We start from the raw sequence: 22911 nt of genomic DNA, 5'->3' as shown, positions 1-22911 counted from the left end.
TAACCACTAGGCTACCTGCTGACTGATTAACTGATTAACAAACTAACTGTGTTGTTCCAGGCCTAACTGTGTTGTTCCAGCCCTAACTGTGTTGTTCCAGGCCTAACTGTGTTGTTCCAGGCCTAACTGTGCTGTTCCAGGCCTAACTGTGTTGTTCCGGGCCTAACTGTGTTGTTCCAGGCCTAACTGTGTTGTTCCAGGCCTAACTGTGTTGTTCCAGCCCTAACTGTTCCAGCCCTAACTGTGTTGTTCCAGCCCTAACTGTGTTGTTCCAGGCCTAACTGTGTTGTTCCAGCCCTAACTGTGTTGTTCCAGGCCTAACTGTGTTGTTCCAGCCCTAACTGTGTTGTTCCAGGCCTAACTGTGTTGTTCCAGCCCTAACTGTGTTGTTCCAGCCCTAACTGTGTTGTTCCAGCCCTAACTGTGTTGTTCCAGGCCTAACTGTGTTGTTCCAGCCCTAACTGTGTTGTTCCAGCCCTAACTGTGCTGTTCCAGCCCTAACTGTGTTGTTCCAGCCCTAACTGTGTGGGCTGTGTTGTTCCGGGCCTAACTGTGCTGGTTGTGACAGTGCTGTTCTCCATTAAAATTTAATGTCAGTTGATTTGAAAGTGAATAAAAGGCAGACTGAAGACTGAACTTCCTGCTTTGCCTCCTTAGGGACAGACAGTAGAGATAAATAGAGGACTCTCCTTTGTATCTGTGCCATTATAGAGGCTGTGGCAGCATGGGCAGCCTCATTGAGGATATCTCCATTTTGAAGTAGTAATTTTTTTTCTTCATGATTGTCAGATCCCTACCGATGACCCGGTTGGATATGACTCCAACAGGGTCACCAGGAGGGATCAGACAATGAAGTTGGAAGTCACGCCCAGTTGACTTCATTAAAATGGGTGGAAGCCCTGAATCGTTCTGCCCATGCTAATATGTCCTTTTGGCCACTAGAGTCATCTATCGTTCTCTATGGGACAGACTCAAAATGGCTGCCAGACAAGTCTACCCATTATGACATCATTGCCATGAATTGTGGATGTCCAGCCCCATTCTACTCATTGTAATTCTGTGGCGTTTCCCCGGCAGTGGCTGATAGGAGACAGGGAGACCCACTGTGGGATCATCTGTTCCAGGACACAGGGCAAGCCGGTGTGTGGCTCTGATGGACGGAGCTACGATACCGGCTGTGACCTGCAGAGGGCGCGCTGCAAGGACCGCTCTCTGACGCTGGCACACCGCGGACGATGTCGAGGTGAGGCTGAGACCCACAGACATACGTTGTGTAGGAGCGCTATATACACACACACACACACACACACACACACACACACACACACACACACACACACACACACACACACACACACACACACACACACACACACACACACACACATTGTGGCTGGTCTTTGGTGTTTCAGGTAAAAACTCGGTGAGGATTGACCAGCTTCCAGTAGTTCCTGCTCCAACATCAGTCTCAGAGGGGAAGAACCTGGAACTGGAAGGTCTGTCTGTCTCCCTATGTCTCCCTATGTCTCTGTCTGTCTGTCTGTCTGTCTGTCTGTCTGTCTGTCTGTCTGTCTGTCTGTCTGTCTGTCTGTCTGTCTGTCTGTCTGTCTGTCTGTCTGTCTGTCTGTCTGTCTGTCTGTGTGTTTTGAAACGTCTGTCTGTCTGGTCTGTCTGTCTGGTCTGTCTGTCTGTCTGTCTTTCTGTCTGTCTGTCTGTCTGTCTGTCTGTCTGTCTGTCTGTGTTTTGAAACGTCTGGAATGTACTGTCTGTCTGGTCTGTCTGTCTGTCTGTCTGTCTGTCTGGTCTGTCTGTCTGTCTGTGTTTTGAAACGTCTGGAATGTACTGTCTGTCTGTCTGTCTGTCTGTCTGTCTGTCTGTCTGTCTGTCTGTGTTTTGAAACGTCTGGAATGTACTGTCTGTCTGGTCTGTCTGTCTGTCTGTCTGTCTGTCTGTCTGTCTGTCTGTCTGTCTGTCTGTCTGTCTGTCTGTCTGGTCTGTCTGGTCTGTCTGTCTGTCTGTGTTTTGAAACATCTGGAATGTACTGTCTGTCTGTCTGTCTGTCTGTCTGTGTTTTGAAACGTCTGGAATGTACTGTCTGTCTGTCTGTCTGTCTGTCTGTCTGTCTGTCTGTGTTTTGAAACGTCTGGAATGTACTGTCTGTCTGTCTGTCTGTCTGTCTGTCTGTCTGGTCTGTCTGGTCGTGTTTTGAAACGTCTGGAATGTACTGTCTGTCTGTCTGTCTTGTCTGTCTGGTCTGTCTGTCTGGTCTGTCTGTCTGTCTGTCTGTCTGTGTTTTGAAACATCTGGAATGTACTGTCTGTCTGTCTGTCTGTCTGTCTGTCTGTCTGTCTGTCTGTCTGTCTGTCTGTCTGTCTGTCTGTCTGTCTGTCTGTCTGTCTGTCTGTCTGTCTGTCTGTCTGTCTGTCTGTCTCTGTCTGTCTGTCTGTCTGTGTTTTGAAACGTCTGGAATGTACTGTCATATTAAGTGTTGAGATTTCAGTGTAAATTAGGTGCACAGAGAGTGTGTGTTGCTAGCAGAGGTGAGCCAGTGGGTTTGGGATTTTGTTTCAGTTAATACAAGTACAGACCTAGGATGTTAATTTTAGCCAGTTTGTTACAGCAGAAAAAAGAATCCTACAGCCACAGGAAATGTGAATTATTATGTGGATTATAATTTTAAAAAATTGTATGGGTTGATACATTTTTCTTTAGGGGAAATCAAGTCTAAAATTTCAAAGCGGATATAAAACAACTTTAGAAGCATTTTTTTTAAACTCAAATACAGTACACGTTAAAAAAATTCACAGCAACAAAAGACTGATCAAATTAAAGTCCTACCTCTCTATACCTGTTGCACAGTGAATGCAGGTTTCCCTGTCCTCTGGCTGTGCATGCTGGGACAGTGAATGCAGGTTTCCCTGTCCTCTGGTTGTGCATGCTGGGACAGTGAATGCAGGTTTCCCTGTCCTCTGGCTGTGCATGCTGGGACAGTGAATGCAGGTATCCCTGTCCTCTGGCTGTGCATGCTGGGACAGTGAATGCAGGTTTCCCTGTCCTCTGGCTGTGCATGCTGGGACAGTGAATGCAGGTTTCCCTGTCCTCTGGTTGTGCATGCTGGGACAGTGAATGCAGGTATCCCTGTCTTCTGGCTGTGCATGCTGGGACAGTGAATGCAGGTTTCCCTGTCCTCTGGCTGTGCATGCTGGGACAGTGAATGCAGGTTTCCCTGTCCTCTGGCTGTGTATGCTGGGACAGTGAATGCAGGTTTCCCTGTCCTCTGGCTGTGCATGCTGGGACAGTGAATGCAGGTTTCCCTGTCCTCTGGCTGTGCATGCTGGGACAGTGAATGCAGGTATCCCTGTCCTCTGGCTGTGCATGCTGGGACAGTGAATGCAGGTTTCCCTGTCCTCTGGTTGTGCATGCTGGGACAGTGAATGCAGGTATCCCTGTCCTCTGGCTGTGCATGCTGGGACAGTGAATGCAGGTTTCCCTGTCCTCTGGTTGTGCATGCTGGGACAGTGAATGCAGGTATCCCTGTTCTCTGGCTGTGCATGCTGGGACAGTGAATGCAAGGCAGGTGTACCTGTAGGTCAGGCTCATAATAATGGCTGGAACGTAGCAAATCAAACACCTGGAAACCACTCCGCTCCAGTCTTTACCACGAGCCCATCCTCCCCAATTAAAGAGCCGCCAACCTTCTGTGCTGTAGTTTTGAATACTGTGACAGTGAATGAATACAGGTACAGTATACCTGTCCTTGTGCTTGTATTTCAGATGGAGGCCAGTCCAAGTGCAGGGTGGAGAGGAATCAGGCTCTGGAGCAGGCTAAGAGACCTCAGGAGTCCATCTTCATCCCAGAATGCAACGAGGACGGAACCTTCGCCCAGGTCTGTCTCTCTCAGGAGTCTTCATCTCTGGGAGCCAATTACAAAACCCCGGAAACTTTCCAGGAAATCAAAAATCCCGGTTGGAGGAATTATAGGAGACTTTCTCTGCTTTTTTTATATTTTTTTAACTTGGACATTTTGGCTCACCATTGTCGTCATGAACCCTCCAGTATATATGTACCTGTTTCCCACCTGTCTCTGTCCTGTCCTTTCTGCTCTCTGCAGGTGCAGTGTCACACTCTGACAGGATACTGCTGGTGTGTCACCACCGACGGAAAACCAGTCAGCGGTTCCTCAGTGCACAACAGGACCCCTGTGTGTTCAGGTACCTTGAGAGATTAGAGACAGGGCTGTGTGTTCAGGTACCATTAGATAATAGAGACAGGGCTGGGTGTTCAGGTACCATTAGATAATAGAGACAGGGCTGGGTGTTCAGGTACCATTAGATAATAGAGACAGGGCTGGGTGTTCAGGTACCATTAGATAATAGAGACAGGGCTGGGTGTTCAGGTACCATTAGATAGAGACAGGGCTGGGTGTTCAGGTACCATTAGATAATAGAGACAGGGCTGGGTGTTCAGGTACCATTAGAGATTAGAGACAGGGCTGGGTGTTCAGGTACCATTAGAGATTAGAGACAGGGCTGGGTGTTCAGGTACCATTAGATAATAGAGACAGGGCTGGGTGTTCAGGTACCATTAGAGATTAGAGACAGGAGTGCTGCTCATTTGGTAGTTGGGAAAGCTGTGCCAGGCTACTGCACTGTTGGGAGAGCTGTGCCAGGCTACTGCACTGTTGGGAGAGCTGTGCCAGGCTACTGCACTGTTGGGAGAGCTGTGCCAGGCTACTGCACTGTTGGGAGAGCTGTGCCAGGCTACTGCACTGTTGGGAGAGCTGTGCCAGGCTACTGCACTGTTGGGAGAGCTGTGCCAGGCTACTGCACTGTTGGGAGAGCTGTGCCAGGCTACTGCACTGTTGGGAAAGATGTGCCAGACACATGGTACTGTTTGCAGAGCTGTGCCAGGCTACTGTACTGCATGGTACTGTTGGCAGAGCTGTGCCAGGCTGCTGTACTGCATGGTAGGGTATATACAGTTGAAGTTGGAAGTTTACATACACTCAGGTTGGAGTCATTAAAACTTGTTTTTCAACCACTCCACAAATTTCTTGTTAACTAACTATAGTTTTGGCAAGTCGGTTAGGACATCTACTTTGTGCATGACACAAGTCATTTTTCCAACAATTGTTTACAGACAGATTATTTCACTGTATCACAATTCCAGTGGGTCAGAAGTTTATATACACTAAGTTGACTGTGCCTTTAAACAGCTTGGAAAATTCCAGAAAATGATGTCATGGCTTTAGAAACTTCTGATAGGCTAATTGACATCATTTTAGTCAATTGGAGGTGCACCTGTGGATGTATTTCAAGGCCTACCTTCAAACTCAGTGCCTCTTTGCTTGACATCATGGGAAAATCAAAATAAATCAGCCAAGACCTCAGTAAAAAAATTGTAGACCTCCACAAGTCTGGTTCATCCTTGGGAGCAAATTCCAAACACCTGAAGGTACAACGTTCATCTGTACAAACAATAGTACGCAAGTATAAACACCATGGGACCACGCAGCCGTCATACCGCTCAGGAAGGAGATGCATTCTGTCTCCTTGAGATGAACGTACTTTGGTGCGAAAAGTGCAAATCAATCCCAGAACAACAACAAAGGACCTTGTGAAGATGCTGGAGGAAACAGGTACACAAGTATCTATATCCACAGTAAAACGAGTCCTATATCGACATAACCTGAAAGGCCGCTCAACAAGGAAGAAGCCACTGCTCCAAAACCGCCATAAAAAAGCCAGACTACGGTTTGCAACTGCACATGGGGACAAAGTTCGTACTTTTTGGATAAATGTCCTCTGGTCTGATGAAACAAAAATAGAACTGTTTGGCCATAATGACCATCGTTATGTTTGGAAGAAAAAGGGGGAGGCTTGCAAGCCAAAGAACACCATCCCAACCGTGAAGCACGGGGGTGGCAGCATCATGTTGTGGGGGTGCTTTGCTGCAGGAGGGACTGGTGCACTTTACAAAATATATGGCATCATGAGGGAGGAAAATTTTGTGGATATATTGAAGCAACATTTCAAGACATCAGTCAGGAAGTTAAAGCTTGTTAGCAAATGGGTCTTCCAAATGGTCAATGACCCCAAGCATACTTCCAAAGTTGTGGCAAAATGGCTTAAGGACAACAAAGTCAAGGTATTGCAGTGGCCATCACAAAGCCCTGACCTCAATCCTATAGAAAATTGTGGGCAGAATTGAAAAAGCGTTTATGAGCAAGGAGGCCTACAAACCTGACTCAGTTACACCAGCTCTGTCAGGAGGAATGGGCCAACATTCACCCAACTTATTGTGGGAAGCTTGTGGAAGGCTACCTGAAACGTTTGACCCAAGTTAAACTATTTAATGGCAATGCTACTAAATACTAATTGAGTATATGTAAACTTCTGACCCACTGGGAATGTGATGAAAGAAATAAAAGCTGAAATAAATCATTCTCTCTACTATTATTCTGACATTTCACCTTCTTAAAATAAAGTGGTGATCCTAACTGACCTAAGACAGGGAATTTTTACTGGTATTAAAAGTCAATAATTGGGAAATCTGCATTTTAAACTGTGTTTAAATGTATTTGGCTAAGGTGTATGTAAACTTCCGACTTCAACTGTACATACATGTGTGCTATCCTAGTCGTAAGGTGACAAGAGGGACATAGTGAACTCAATCCAGAAGGTCCAGCTCTGGTGATGGGGGAAGAGTTTCCAGCTGCCATCTCAGGAATAACCGTGTCCTTGCTCTCCTCTCTCCTCATTCCTGTTCTCTCCTCTCTCTCCTCATTCCTGTCCTCTCCTCTCTCTCCTCATTCCTGTTCTCTCCTCTCTCTCCTCATTCCTGTCCTCTCCTCTCTCCTCATTCCTGTTCTCTCCTCTCTCTCCTCATTCCTGTCCTCTCCTCTCTCTCCTCATGCCTATCCTCTCCTCTCTCTCCTCATTCCTGTCCTCTCCTCTCTCCTCATTCCTATCCTCTCCTCTCTCTCCTCATTCATGTCCTCTCCTCTCTCTCCTCATTCCTGTCCTCTCCTCTCTCTCCTCATTCCTGTCCTCTCCTCTCTCTCCTCATTCCTGTCCTCTCCTCTCTCCTCATTCCTATCCTCTCCTCTCTCTCCTCATTCCTGTTCTCTCCTCTCTCTCCTCATTCCTGTTCTCTCCTCTCTCTCCTCATTCCTGTCCTCTCCTCTCTCTCCTCATGCCTATCCTCTCCTCTCTCTCCTCATTCCTGTCCTCTCCTCTCTCCTCATTCCTATCCTCTCCTCTCTCTCCTCATTCATGTCCTCTCCTCTCTCTCCTCACCCCTCTCCTCTCTCTTCTCACCCCTCTCCTCTCTCTCCTCACCTCTCTCCTCTCCTGTTTCTTAATTTTTCCACAGTCAGAAAGCCTCCCTCTCTCTAAAGCCCTCCTCTCACCCCCTTGATCAGTTCTTAGGCAGGCAGATAGACAGAAAGACAGATAGGCAGATAGGCATATAGACAGACAGACAGATAGGCATATAGACAGAAAGACAGATAGGCAAATAGACAGACAGGCAGGCATATAGGCAGATAGACAGATAGGCAGATAGACAGATAGACAGATAGGCAGATAGACAGACAGACCACTGGGACATAGAGATACAGCTATGCTGAAATTGGATGGGAACACTTTCTGACTGTTATTTTCCCACTGAGAGAAAGAGATCATTCTCTGAGCTTAGTATGGCTAGTGCCAGATAGGAGCTGCTGAGCTAACACAGGTGGTCTACATTTAGGAGGAGAAAGGGATCACACCTCTGGCTACTGAGACAAGAACCAGCACCCGCTGTCTCTATTCTCTTTGATTCACCTGTTCTACACCACGCCCTCTTCCTGCCCATTCCTCCAATCAGCATCCTCCTCTCCCATTCTTCCAATCAGCAATCAACAACAATTGCAATCCAGCACGGAAACATGTCCAAGAACAAATCATTTGGTATTTTGGGAATGCATTTACTGCAATGTACGATATGATAAAACCACTAAGATCTTACACTCTTTTGTCCTGCATAAGATCCAATATCTTCATTATTGTTTCTTGCAAATGTATTTATTTCACTCTGTGTGCCTGTGTTAGGAATGAGCACGGATATCCGGATATCCGGACGAACGTTAGTATTCGATTACTTGAGTGGTGAACTGTAATAGATGTTTTTATATAGGCCTATTTTGACATAGAAAAAGCTTTGTTATACTGTAAATTAAATTAGATTATCCTTGTGACATTGTTACCTACAAGGATATACCATGACATTTGAAATACTTAATTTAATAAAATAACAAACTTTTGCATGTAGTTTTTATAACCGCGCGTTGAGCTACTGCTGCACATTTCACAACCCCAGCCTGCCCTGACATCGCAATGCTATTATCTGCACTTCAAATAGCATTTACACACCCGCTCCCTAACAGTTTCCACAAGACCTGACACAGATCGAAACACACACCAAATAAACGTTTTGTAAAATAATCATTTCTATATCATGGCAAAAATCAGACTTCTGTTTCACTGTTGTTTTTAGCGAAAAACTACAGGAGAAAAGCAGCATGTCCGCTGTTTACCTCTGCCGTGTGCATTTCCGTCATTCTGATTGGTCAAGACTCAAGAGCGTTACATAAAAAAAAAAAAAAATGAAATTAGAATTTAAACTATCCCGATATCTGAAAAAAATTATAATATTTTTGTAATAGTGAAATAATGTGGAATGTGTGTGTTAACTCTACAACTCTACAATCCCAGTAACACTAAAGCTGGTCACGGTTGGGATCAATTTCATTTCGCAGGTTGACATTTATTGTCATGAATCTTGCCCTGTAGGCAGTTCTGCACTGGTCATTAGCTGGCACTGCCACAAAGTCACGAAATCGGATTTTAAACCTTAACCGTTTTGGCAAGATTCATGGCAATAAACGTCCCCCTGCTTCCATTTCAGTTAGAAATTATATTTCAAATTCAACTGAATTTCCAATCGCAATTACAGTGCCTTCCAAAATTATCTATTTTTTCCCCCTCACCCATCTACACACAATACCTCATAATGATAAAGTGAAAACATGTTTTTATACATTTTTGCAAATGTGTTGAAAATGAAATACAGAAATATCTTATTTACATACAGTAACAGTCACAAGTTTGGACACACCTACTCATTCCAGGATTTTTCTTTATTTTTACTATTTTCTACATTGTAGAATAATAGTGAAGACATCAAAACTCTGAAATAACACATATGGAATCCACTAGCAGTTCTGGGGGGGCAGTGCCCCTGTGACAACAATTATGGACCCCCTTGTGGAGTATGAAATAATCTTTACATAACAATTTTTTGCTATCTTTCTTTTTTTACATCCGTTATTAATGTAACTGGCCCCAGCTTGCCCCCCCCCCCAGTTGAAATGGTCTAGAACCGCCACTGCTGGAATCATGTAGTAACCAAAAAAGTGTTAAACAAATCAAAATATATTTAAGATTTTAGATTATTCAAAGTAGCCACTGTTTGCCTTGATGACAGCTTTGCACACTCTTGGCATCCTCTCAACAGGCTTCATGAGGTAGTCACGTGGAATGCATTTAAATTAACGAGTGTGCCTTGTTAAAAGTTAATTTGAGCCAATCAGTTGTGTTATGACAAGGTAGGGGTGGTATACAAAAGATAGCCCTAATTGGTAAAAGACCAAGTCCGTATTATAACAAGAACAGCTAAAATATGCAAAGAGAAACGACAGTTCATCATTACTTTAAGACATGAAGGTCAGTCAATCTGGAAAATGTCAAGAACATTGAAAGTTTATTCAAGTTTTGATGTCTTCACTATTATTCTACAATGTAGAAGATGGTCAAAATAAAGAAAAGCCCTTGAATGAGTAGGTGTGTCCAAACTTTTGACTGTACTGTAAGTATTCTCTCCCCTGAGTCAATACTTTGTAAAATCACCTTTGGTAGCGATTATAGCAGTGAGTCTTTCTGGGTAAGTCTCGTAAGATCTTTCCACACCTGGATTGTGAAACATTTGCCAATTATTCTTTAAAACATTCTTCAAGCTCTGTCAAATTGGTTGTTGGTCATTGCTAGACAACCATTTTCAGGTCTTGCCGTAGATTTTCAAGTAGATTTAAGTCAAAACTGTAACTCGACTACTCAGGAACATTCACTGTCTTCCTGGTAACCAACTCTAGTGTAGATTTGGCTTTGTGTTTTAGGTTTTTATCCTGCTGAAAGGTGAATTAATCTCCCAGTGTGTGGAAAGCAGACGTAACCCGGTTTTCCTCTAGGATTTTGCCTGTGCTTAGTTCCATTCCGTTTATTTTTTATCCTGAAAAACTACCAAGTCCTTAATAGTTCCAAGGATACCCATAACATGATGCAGCCACCACTTCGCTTGAAAATATGGAGAGTGGTACTCAGTAATGTGCTGTATTGGATTTGCCCCAAACATTAGACTTTGTATTCAGGGCAAAAAAAGTGAATTACTTTAGTAATTTGTGGTTAATCAGGATTTGGAATATATTCACATGACTTGGACTCACAAATTTGAAAATAAAATAACTTGAGACTTGACTTGGACTTGGAGCCTCAAAACTCGGGACTCGACTTTGACTTGAGACTGATGACTTGAATTTATCTGGCCATGTTTTCTAATGTTTTGTCACTCATTTTGTGGCACAGTGTCTACGTGGATTACTCTACACGCAGCCATAGACAGTAGCCGCAGCATCACGCTTGTGGAGAAAAAAACCCATCCAAGTTTTCAACAGATTGGCTAGTGAAATGCACACTCAGCGTTCTGATTGGACCAGCAAACTGTCAATCAACACAGGTTGGGTGAGCTAGCGAACAGATTGCTGATTTGCTGTACAGCTATAGATCGATAAAGGATAGCTATAGCGCAAACGTCAAAATATAGGAATTCATTATTACTGTGGGGAAGACGCACGTCTCTCCAATCCCGCCAATGGAGAGCGCTTTGTTCTCTTGTTGAAATGTTGCTTTCACACGTTTAAATGCATAAGCCCTATGTGGTAAATCTATATTACATAATAATTCATAATTACTACAACAATCGCTAGCGTGTCATCGTTACATCCCTGTACAGTTTATTACAACATGACACTGTTTCATGTTTTTGATAGGCCTATGGTACATTTTCATTTAGCCAATCATTTATTGGCCTGCTCGGAGTTTATAGTGCAGATGAATATTCGTAAGACTCATGAGGTAGAAGTTATGTTTATTTAATTCCATTTCTGTTTCCCAGGGTTCCGTGTGTCTCTGTCATTCTGGTTGTGCTTCCTGTCTGTTTCCCAGGGTTCCGTGTGTCTCTGTCATTCTGGTTGTGCTTCCTGTCTGTTTCCCAGGGTTCCGTGTGTCTCTGTCATTCTGGTTGTGCTTCCTGTCTGTTTCCCAGGGTTCCGTGTGTCTCTGTCATTCTGGTTGTGCTTCCTGTCTGTTTCCCAGGGTTCCGTGTGTCTCTATCATTCTGGTTGTGCTTCCTGTCTGTTTCCCAGGGTTCCGTGTGTCTCTGTCATTCTGGTTGTGCTTCCTGTCAGTTTCCCAGGGTTCCGTGTGTCTCTGTCATTCTGGTTGTGCTTCCTGTCTGTTTCCCAGGGTTCCGTGTGTCTCTGTCATTCTGGTTGTGCTTCCTGTCTGTTTCCCAGGGTTCCGTGTGTCTCTGACATTCTGGTTGTGCTTCCTGTCTGTTTCCCAGGGTTCCGTGTGTCTCTGTCATTCTGGTTGTGCTTCCTGTCTGTTTCCCAGGGTTCCGTGTGTCTCTGTCATTCTGGCTGTGCTTCCTGTCTGTTTCCCAGGGTTCCGTGTGTCTCTGTCATTCTGGTTGTGCCTCCTGTCTGTTTCCCAGGGCCTCAGTGCGTATAGAAATAGGCTACGCGCTCCACGCTTTGGAGTCAGAACGTTCAATAAGGCTTGATGATGATTGAATAAGAGAAAATTATTTGCCACACCAAGATGTACAGTTTTTTTATGCATGTCAGCAAAGCCACTACTAGCTGATATGGCTGACTTGCTTAAACAAATGTAAAAACATTTCTACTGAAAAACTATGGCATAAGGGAACGATAAGCGGATAAGAGACAATCCGTAATTTGGATTAAGGCATTAATGAGCGAGCTAAGACGGATGTAGTCAATACAACTATTTGTTCAGCACTTTTGAAATGTACAGCGACAGAATTCAGAACATGGGCCGTTCTTATCCGTTCTTACAGTATTCTCCTTGTACACCAAGTCAGAACCGTAGGGTAAATAAACAGGCCATATAAGCAGACAATGAAAGCTCTTACAAGTCAGAACAGTAGGCTAAGTTATGAGGGGGGTTGGGACCACATTATTAGGGTGAGGCACATGGGCTACTAACAGCTTACCACACAACATACACATAGTATTACTTTCTTAGCTACAGTATACATATCTCCCTGGCATATTACATCATTTATGCAGCAGCATACAATACATTTTTGGACTCATCTTGTTGTGCTGTGCTCACTTGAACAGGAAGGTGGTGCAGCAGTTCTTCTTCTGGGCAAAATTTGTCATCAAACTATGTCATCGAGGTCTGGCATTCTCTGGATTTATGTTGCTTTCAAGACAACTGGGAACTCTGGAAAAAAAACAAGGTTGAATCATGACGTCAGTGATCTTTAAGTCAGAGCTCTAGAAAGAGGCCCGAGTGCCCAACTATCAATTCCGAGTTGGATGACTGTTCAACACGTATTTTCCCAGGCGGAGCTCGTTTTGTTCCACGTTCCCAGTTGTCTTGAACTCACTGAACTCTGAGATTTCCCAGTTCCGAGTTCCCAGTTGTCTTGAAGGCGGCAGAAGTCATGCTGCATTGACAGCATGGCCAATGTATTCAACCTTTTGTGGCCCATGGTGTTGAATGTTTATCTATTTAAGCTGGGAAAAGAGACCCTTAAACCCAGACTTGGACCACACAGCCACTCCACTGAATAGCAGGCTAGTGATGCTTTGCAATGCTTGCAGTTATCCACTGATTCCTTCCAAACCACTCCTTGTTGAAATTGCGATTTCCAATTGTTGTGTAATGTTTATGTCCAATGAGCACAGATACGTTTTATCTATAATTTCTCTTCATTATTTCTCTTCATATGACAAGAATTGAAAAGGATTTGCCAGTAGATTGTTGACTTGATTCATGATGATGACTGCTAGCTAAGATTTTAAAAGTATGATGTTGACATGATCAGTCCAATCAAAGCTCAGGTAGATATAACGTGATTTGACGTCATTTGATCTGTGGCCAATGACATTGAGTCTTATCGGATGGGCATTTTTAATGTAAATCTATGGCAGCACCTAAAGGTGCTTGAATTTTCGAGCTCTGCCCGTAGATTTTGCGGTGACGTAGTGTCCCCATGAGGGACAGAACACTGAGCCAATCACGGCGCAACTAGACAACATTAACAACCCTTACGCTCCGTACCAACCCCAACATATTGTCCCCATGAGTGACAGAACACTGAGCCAATCACGGCGCAACTAGAGAACATTACCAACCCCTACGCTACATATTGTCCCCATGAGTGACAGAACACTGAGCCAATCACGGCGCAACTAGAGAACATTACCAACCCCTACGCTACATATTGTCCCCATGAGTGACAGAACACTGAGCCAATCACGGCGCAACTAGAGAACATTACCAACCCCTACGCTACATATTGTCCCCATGAGTGACAGAACACTGAGCCAATCACGGCGCAACTAGAGAACATTACCAATCCCTACGCTACATATTGTCCCCATGAGTGACAGAACACTGAGCCAATCACGGCGCAACTAGAGAACATTACCAACCCCTACGCTACATATTGTCCCCATGAGTGACAGAACACTGAGCCAATCACGGCGCAACTAGAGAACATTACCAACCCCTACGCTACATATTGTCCCCATGAGTGACAGAACACTGAGCCAATCACGGCGCAACTAGAGAACATTACCAACCCCTACGCTACATATTGTCCCCATGAGTGACAGAACACTGAGCCAATCACGGCGCAACTAGAGAACATTACCAACCCCTACGCTACATATTGTCCCCATGAGTGACAGAACACTGAGCCAATCACGGCGCAACTAGAGAACATTACCAACCCCTACGCTACATATTGTCCCCATGAGTGACAGAACACTGAGCCAATCACGGCGCAACTAGAGAACATTACCAACCCCTACGCTACATATTGTCCCCATGAGTGACAGAACACTGAGCCAATCACGGCGCAACTAGAGAACATTACCAACCCCTACGCTACATATTGTCCCCATGAGTGACAGAACACTGAGCCAATCACGGCGCAACTAGAGAACATTACCAACCCCTACGCTACATATTGTCCCCATGAGTGACAGAACACTGAGCCAATCACGGCGCAACTAGAGAACATTACCAACCCCTACGCTACATATTGTCCCCATGAGTGACAGAACACTGAGCCAATCACGGCGCAACTAGAGAACATTACCAACCCCTACGCTACATATTGTCCCCATGAGTGACAGAACACTGAGCCAATCACGGCGCAACTAGAGAACATTACCAACCCCTACGCTACATATTGTCCCCATGAGTGACAGAACACTGAGCCAATCACGGCGCAACTAGAGAACATTACCAACCCCTACGCTACATATTGTCCACATGAGTGACAGAACACTGAGCCAATCACGGCGTAACTAGAGAACATTACCAACCCCTACGCTACATATTGTCCCCATGAGTGACAGAACACTGAGCCAATCACGGCGCAACTAGAGAACATTACCAACCCCTACGCTACATATTGTCCCCATGAGTGACAGAACACTGAGCCAATCACGGCGCAACTAGAGAACATTACCAACCCCTACGCTACATATTGTCCCCATGAGTGACAGAACACTGAGCCAATCACGGCGCAACTAGAGAACATTACCAACCCCTACGCTACATAGTGTCCCCATGAGTGACAGAACACTGAGCCAATCACGGCGCAACTAGAGAACATTACCAACCCCTACGCTACATATTGTCCCCATGAGTGACAGAACACTGAGCCAATCACGGCGCAACTAGAGAACATTACCAACCCCTACGCTACATAGTGTCCCCATGAGTGACAGAACACTGAGCCAATCACGGCGCAACTAGAGAACATTACCAACCCCTACGCTACATATTGTCCCCATGAGTGACAGAACACTGAGCCAATCACGGCGCAACTAGAGAACATTACCAACCCCTACGCTACATAGTGTCCCCATGAGTGACAGAACACTGAGCCAATCACGGCGCAACTAGAGAACATTACCAACCCCTACGCTACATATTGTCCCCATGAGTGACAGAACACTGAGCCAATCACGGCGCAACTAGAGAACATTACCAACCCCTACGCTACATAGTGTCCCCATGAGTGACAGAACACTGAGCCAATCACGGCTCAACTAGAGAACATTACCAACCCCTACGCTACATATTGTCCCCATGAGTGACAGAACACTGAGCCAATCACGGCGCAACTAGAGAACATTACCAACCCCTATGCTACATATTGTCCACATGAGTGACAGAACACTGAGCCAATCACGGCGCAACTGGAGAACATTACCAACCCCTACGCTACATATTGTCCCCATGAGTGACAGAACACTGAGCCAATCACGGCGCAACTAGAGAACATTACCAACCCCTACGCTACATATTGTCCCCATGAGTGACAGAACACTGAGCCAATCACGGCGCAACTAGAGAACATTACCAACCCCTACGCTACATATTGTCCCCATGAGTGACAGAACACTGAGCCAATCACGGCGCAACTAGAGAACATTACCAACCCCTACGCTACATATTGTCCCCATGAGTGACAGAACACTGAGCCAATCACGGCGCAACTAGAGAACATTACCAACCCCTACGCTACATATTGTCCCCATGAGTGACAGAACACTGAGCCAATCACGGTGCAACTAGAGAACATTACCAACCCCTACGCTACATATTGTCCCCATGAGTGACAGAACACTGAGCCAATCACGGCGCAACTAGAGAACATTACCAACCCCTATGCTACATATTGTCCACATGAGTGACAGAACACTGAGCCAATCACGGCGCAACTAGAGAACATTACCAACCCCTACGCTACATATTGTCCCCATGAGTGACAGAACACTGAGCCAATCACGGCGCAACTAGAGAACATTACCAACCCCTACGCTACATAGTGTCCCCATGAGTGACAGAACACTGAGCCAATCACGGCGCAACTAGAGAACATTACCAACCCCTACGCTACATAGTGTCCCCATGAGTGACAGAACACTGAGCCAATCACGGCGCAACTAGAGAACATTACCAACCCCTACGCTACATATTGTCCCCATGAGTGACAGAACACTGAGCCAATCACGGCGCAACTAGAGAACATTACCAACCCCTACGCTACATAGTGTCCCCATGAGTGACAGAACACTGAGCCAATCACGGCGCAACTAGAGAACATTACCAACCCCTACGCTACATATTGTCCCCATGAGTGACAGAACACTGAGCCAATCACGGCGCAACTAGAGAACATTACCAACCCCTACGCTACATAGTGTCCCCATGAGTGACAGAACACTGAGCCAATCACGGCGCAACTAGAGAACATTACCAACCCCTACGCTACATATTGTCCCCATGAGTGACAGAACACTGAGCCAATCACGGCGCAACTAGAGAACATTACCAACCCCTACGCTACATAGTGTCCCCATGAGTGACAGAACACTGAGCCAATCACGGCTCAACTAGAGAACATTACCAACCCCTACGCTACATATTGTCCCCATGAGTGACAGAACACTGAGCCAATCACGGCGCAACTAGAGAACATTACCAACCCCTATGCTACATATTGTCCACATGAGTGACAGAACACTGAGCCAATCACGGCGCAACTGGAGAACATTACCAACCCCTACGCTACATATTGTCCCCATGAGTGACAGAACACTGAGCCAATCACGGCGCAACTAGAGAACATTACCAACCCCTACGCTACATATTGTCCCCATGAGTGACAGAACACTGAGCCAATCACGGCGCAACTAGAGAACATTACCAACCCCTACGCTACATATTGTCCCCATGAGTGACAGAACACTGAGCCAATCACGGCGCAACTAGAGAACATTACCAACCCCTACGCTACATATTGTCCCCATGAGTGACAGAACACTGAGCCAATCACGGCGCAACTAGAGAACATTACCAACCCCTACGCTACATATTGTCCCCATGAGTGACAGAACACTGAGCCAATCACGGTGCAACTAGAGAACATTACCAACCCCTACGCTACATATTGTCCCCATGAGTGACAGAACACTGAGCCAATCACGGCGCAACTAGAGAACATTACCAACCCCTATGCTACATATTGTCCACATGAGTGACAGAACACTGAGCCAATCACGGCGCAACTAGAGAACATTACCAACCCCTACGCTACATATTGTCCCCATGAGTGACAGAACACTGAGCCAATCACGGCGCAACTAGAGAACATTACCAACCCCTACGCTACATAGTGTCCCCATGAGTGACAGAACACTGAGCCAATCACGGCGCAACTAGAGAACATTACCAACCCCTACGCTACATATTGTCCCCATGAGTGACAGAACACTGAGCCAATCACGGCGCAACTAGAGAACATTACCAACCCCTACGCTACATATTGTCCCCATGAGTGACAGAACACTGAGCCAATCACGGCGCAACTAGAGAACATTACCAACCCCTACGCTACATAGTGTCCCCATGAGTGACAGAACACTGAGCCAATCACGGCGCAACTAGAGAACATTACCAACCCCTATGCTACATATTGTCCACATGAGTGACAGAACACTGAGCCAATCACGGCGCAACTAGAGAACATTACCAACCCCTACGCTACATATTGTCCCCATGAGTGACAGAACACTGAGCCAATCACGGCGCAACTAGAGAACATTACCAACCCCTACGCTACATATTGTCCCCATGAGTGACAGAACACTGAGCCAATCACGGCGCAACTAGAGAACATTACCAACCCCTACGCTACATAGTGTCCCCATGAGTGACAGAACACTGAGCCAATCACGGCGCAACTAGAGAACATTACCAACCCCTACGCTACATATTGTCCCCATGAGTGACAGAACACTGAGCCATTCACGGCGCAACTAGAGAACATTACCAACCCCTACGCTACATAGTGTCCCCATGAGTGACAGAACACTGAGCCAATCACGGCGCAACTAGAGAACATTACCAACCCCTACGCTACATATTGTCCCCATGAGTGACAGAACACTGAGCCAATCACGGCGCAACTAGAGAACATTACCAACCCCTACGCTACATATTGTCCCCATGAGTGACAGAACACTGAGCCAATCACGGCGCAACTAGAGAACATTACCAACCCCTACGCTACATATTGTCCCCATGAGTGACAGAACACTGAGCCAATCACGGCGCAACTAGAGAACATTACCAACCCCTACGCTACATATTGTCCCCATGAGTGACAGAACACTGAGCCAATCACGGCGCAACTAGAGAACATTACCAACCCCTACGCTACATATTGTCCCCATGAGTGACAGAACACTGAGCCAATCACGGCGCAACTAGAGAACATTACCAACCCCTACGCTACATATTGTCCCCATGAGTGACAGAACACTGAGCCAATCACGGTGCAACTAGAGAACATTACCAACCCCTACGCTACATATTGTCCCCATGAGTGACAGAACACTGAGCCAATCACCGCGCAACTAGAGAACATTACCAACCCCTATGCTACATATTGTCCACATGAGTGACAGAACACTGAGCCAATCACGGCGCAACTAGAGAACATTACCAACCCCTACGCTACATATTGTCCCCATGAGTGACAGAACACTGAGCCAATCACGGCGCAACTAGAGAACATTACCAACCCCTACGCTACATATTGTCCCCATGAGTGACAGAACACTGAGCCAATCACGGCTACATTTTGGAGCTGCTCAAGAAAGTAAAAAATGAGACCATGTTTGTATGCGGCTTTAGTAACTCATTGATGTTTGTTGTTGAAAAACGGATATGTGACACGTATTAATAACAAAATAATAGGTGGGGCTCAAGACAGGTCCTGAATGACGGATCGCAACTGTGTTGAAATATCATTAATCATATCATTCATAATCATTAAGTCTGATTTAATACGAATATACCAATGTAACAATGGGATGTGGATATTGTCTATTTCACGTTGTAGAACCCGTTTATTGGTTTGTAATTGGCATTTGGGTAATTGTATGGTCCTGGGGACCAGGTGGTTGTATTATGCCTACCTGTCTGAGCTCCTGATAGATAGATTTCATTTGATTTCTCAAGGGGAGGCTGTACAGTCTACCTGTGTCCGTTCAGATAGGAAAGGTTAAGCATGATACAGAGGCTATTTCCTTTGGGGATATTGCCCGTGTGTATTTGGAAAATCTACTTGTATATTTTGTATGATAAGGCTCTTTCACTGTTGGATGCCCAAGACCCCCCCCCCCCCCTCTGTTGTGGAGTAACTACAATGTTGTTGATCCATCCTCAGTTTTCTCCTATCACATCCATTAAACTCTGTAACTGTTTTAAAGTCACCATTTTCCTCATGGTGAAATCCCTGAGCGGTTTCCTTCCTCTCCTGCAACTGAGAACTGAGTTAGGAAGGACGCCTGTATCTTTGTAGTGACTGGGTGTATTGATACACCATCAACAGTGTAATTAATATGCTCACCATGCTCAAAGGGATATTCAATGTCAGCTTCTTCTTTTTTTACCCTTTTTTTTTTACTCATCTACCAATAGGTGCCCTTCTTTGCGAGGGCATTGAAAAACCTCCCTGGTCTTTGTGGTTGAATCTGTGTTTGAAATTCACTGCTCGACTGAGGGACCTTACAGATAATTGTATGTGTGGGGTACAGAGATGAGGTAGTCATTCAAAAATCATGTTAAACACTATCATTGCACACAGTGTGAGTCCATGCAACTTATTATGTGACTTGCTAAGCAAATGTTTACTCCTGAACTTATTTAGGCTTGTCATAACAAAAGGGGTTGTATACTTACTGACTCAAGACATTTCAGCTTTTCATTTGTAATTAATTTGTAAAAATTTTAAAATTAAAATAAACATCATTCCACTTTGACATCATGTGGTATTGTGTTTAGGCCAGCGACATAAATATATATATTTTAGTTCAGGCTGTAACACAACTAAATGTGGAAAAAGTCCAGGGGTGAGAATACTTCCTGAGAACTGTAACCTCAGGAATACCAAACTTGAAGTGCAGTACACTCTTAGAAAAAACGGTTCCAAAAGGATCTTCAGCTGGCCCTATAGGAGAACCCTTTTGGGTTCCAGGTAGAACCCTTTTGGGTTCCAGGTAGAACCCTTTTGGATTCCAGGTAGAACCCTTTTGGGTTCCAGGTAGAACCCTTTTGGATTCCAGGTAGAACCCTTGGTGGAAAGGGTTCTGCATAGAACCCAAATAGGTTCTACCTGGAACCAAAAATGGCTATCCTATGGGGGCAGCCGAAGAACCCTTTTTAGGTTCTAGATGCCACCTTTTTTCTAAGTGTGTGCTGAAACAACTCGTCCGCCCAACTCAGCCGTCTCCAGCGCCTTCTACCACATTATCAACTGCCCCTGTTCATTCTCTATCGCCTGTCAACCATCTTACGTCATCATACGTTTGCAGGAAACTTCCGTGAATTTATGGGAACTCATGCTGGGACAAGTGACAAGTTGTCAGGTAGTAACTACTTCCAATCGCCTCCCATTAATTAATTAATTCAATTTCAACTCTTTCCCTCTTATATTAATTCTAATTTGGTCGGATTGTCTATTGAATTCTGAATTCTGTCAATGCCCTCTGAACCCGTGCCCGTGCATGCCAACCTAGCTTGACTATCTGCATGCTCAGAAAAAGAGGAATGCTATTCACTGTTACATGCCTATTCCATGTCTGACTGTAGCCTACCAGGGGGGGTCTGGGGCAGTGGACCACATTGTTTGGTTATGATTGCTACTATTATAGAAGGTGTAGCCAAACTAATATCCTCTTGTCAGTCAGAAGGTTTTTAGTGAGGTGAGGACTGTCTAACCTTGGTCTCTATCCTATACTGAAGGTCTACAGGAGACTTCTCTACTGTCTGTCTGTCCTGTAGAATAGAATAGAACGTGTGTGTGTGTCTGTGTATGTGTGTGTGTGTGTGTGTTTAGTGTGTGTGTACTGTCCTGTTCTGTCCTGTAGAAGAGATGTTGTATAAATGTTGTGCTTTCTCTTTAAAGGGTCAGTAACTGATAAACCATCTGGACCTCCTAGTTCCGGGAGAAAAGGTGAGCTGAGATCCGCCAGCTGTGGTGTGTGTGTGTGTGTGTGTGTATATGTGTGTGTTTTCAAATCAAATTAAAATATTATTTGTCCCATGCACCGAATACAACAGGTGTAGACTTTACCGTGAAATGCTTACTTACAAGCCCCTTAACCAATAATACAGAGTTAAAAAGTAAGACAAATTGTAAACGTGCTACTGGCCCGGTTTTCTGCCTGCTTGAACGCCAATAACTCAGATACACATGAAAACATGAAATGACCCAGGGAATCGATACAACATCACTCAGAGATGCACAAAAACAATATATAACATTCAAAATGGGTGAACCTTTCCTTTAATGATGGTGTTGGATTCGTGGGTGAACAGGGAGTACAGGAGGGGACTAAGCATGCACCCCTGAGGGGCCCCCGTGTTGAGGATCAGCGTGGCAGACGTATTGTTGCCTACCCTCACCACCTGGGGTCGGCCCGTCAGGAAGTCCAGGATCCAGTTGCAGAGGGAGGTGTTCAGTCCCAGGGTCCTTAGCTTAGTGATGAGCTTTGAGGGCACTATGTTGTTGAACGCTGAGCTGTAGTCAATGAACAGCATTTTCACACAGGTGTTTGTTTTGTCCAGGTGGGAGAGGGCAGTGTGGAGTGCAATAGAGATTGCCTCATCTGTGGATCTGTTGGCGATTGGAGTGGGTCCAGGGTGTCTGGGATGATGGTGTTGATGTGTGCCATGACCAGTCTTTCAAAGCATTTCATGGCTACAGAAGTGAGTGCTACAGGGCAATAGTCATTAAGACAGGTTACCTTGGCATTCTTAGGCACAGGGACTACAGTGGTCTCTCTTGAAACATGTAGGTATTACAAACTGAGTCAGGAAGAAGTTGAAAATGTCAATGAAGTCACTCGACAGCTGGTCAGCGCACGCTCTGAGTACGCGTCCTGGTAATCCGTCTGGCCCTGCGGCCTTGTGAATGTTAACCTGTTTAAAGGTTTTAGATCGGCCACGGAAAGCGTGATCACGCAGTCGTCTGGAACAGCTGTGTGTGATTCGTGAGAGCACCAGACGTTCCTTTTTCGAGTGTCTGTGATTTTGGGCCTGGTCCGGGATGAGCAGTATGTCCTTTACCGCCGAATCACCGAGGTAGAAATCTTCGTCCAAATCGAGGTTATTGATCGCTGTTCTGATGTCCAGTAGCTCTTCACGGTCGTAGGAAACGAAGGTGGGAAACATTATGTACAAAATTGCATTGGTCAGGAGCTGTAAAATAGCTGCTGTTCCCTCCAGCACCATTCTCATAGTGGGTGTGTGTGTGTTTGTGGGTGTGTTTGTTTGGGTAATTCGTTTCTCTGTGTTCGTTTCTCTGTATTTGTGTACAGATGAAATGCACTGCACTCAAACATCTCCCCCTCTCACCGCATCGATTCTTAGTTTCATCAAGGCACATATTTGCCATTCTGATAAATA

The 22911-nt window shown here is 45.3% G+C and overlaps 1 protein-coding gene across 8 annotated transcripts in view; it reads left to right on the top strand.

Moving 5' to 3' along the window:
• The window catches only part of smoc1 (SPARC related modular calcium binding 1), a 199286-nt gene that overhangs the window by 41953 nt on the left and 134422 nt on the right, over positions 1–22911 (top strand). For 6 of the 8 annotated variants that reach the window (XM_071366900.1, XM_071366899.1, XM_071366897.1 and 3 more), the window contains exons 2-7: positions 1078–1243; positions 1413–1496; positions 3775–3887; positions 4113–4212; positions 20817–20870; positions 21410–21457. In XM_071366900.1, coding sequence (XP_071223001.1) covers positions 1078–1243; positions 1413–1496; positions 3775–3887; positions 4113–4212; positions 20817–20870; positions 21410–21457 — 565 coding nt within the window. The remainder of the gene's footprint in view (positions 1–1077; positions 1244–1412; positions 1497–3774; positions 3888–4112; positions 4213–20816; positions 20871–21409; positions 21458–22911) is intronic. The other 2 variants (XM_071366902.1, XM_071366901.1) reach the window with 1 other exon arrangement.

Source organism: Salvelinus alpinus, chromosome 25, assembly GCF_045679555.1.
Source record: "Salvelinus alpinus chromosome 25, SLU_Salpinus.1, whole genome shotgun sequence".
Taxonomy (NCBI): Eukaryota; Metazoa; Chordata; class Actinopteri; order Salmoniformes; family Salmonidae; genus Salvelinus; species Salvelinus alpinus.
The sequence above is the reverse complement of the archived record's forward strand: the minus strand, read 5'-3'. Positions and strand labels throughout refer to the sequence as shown.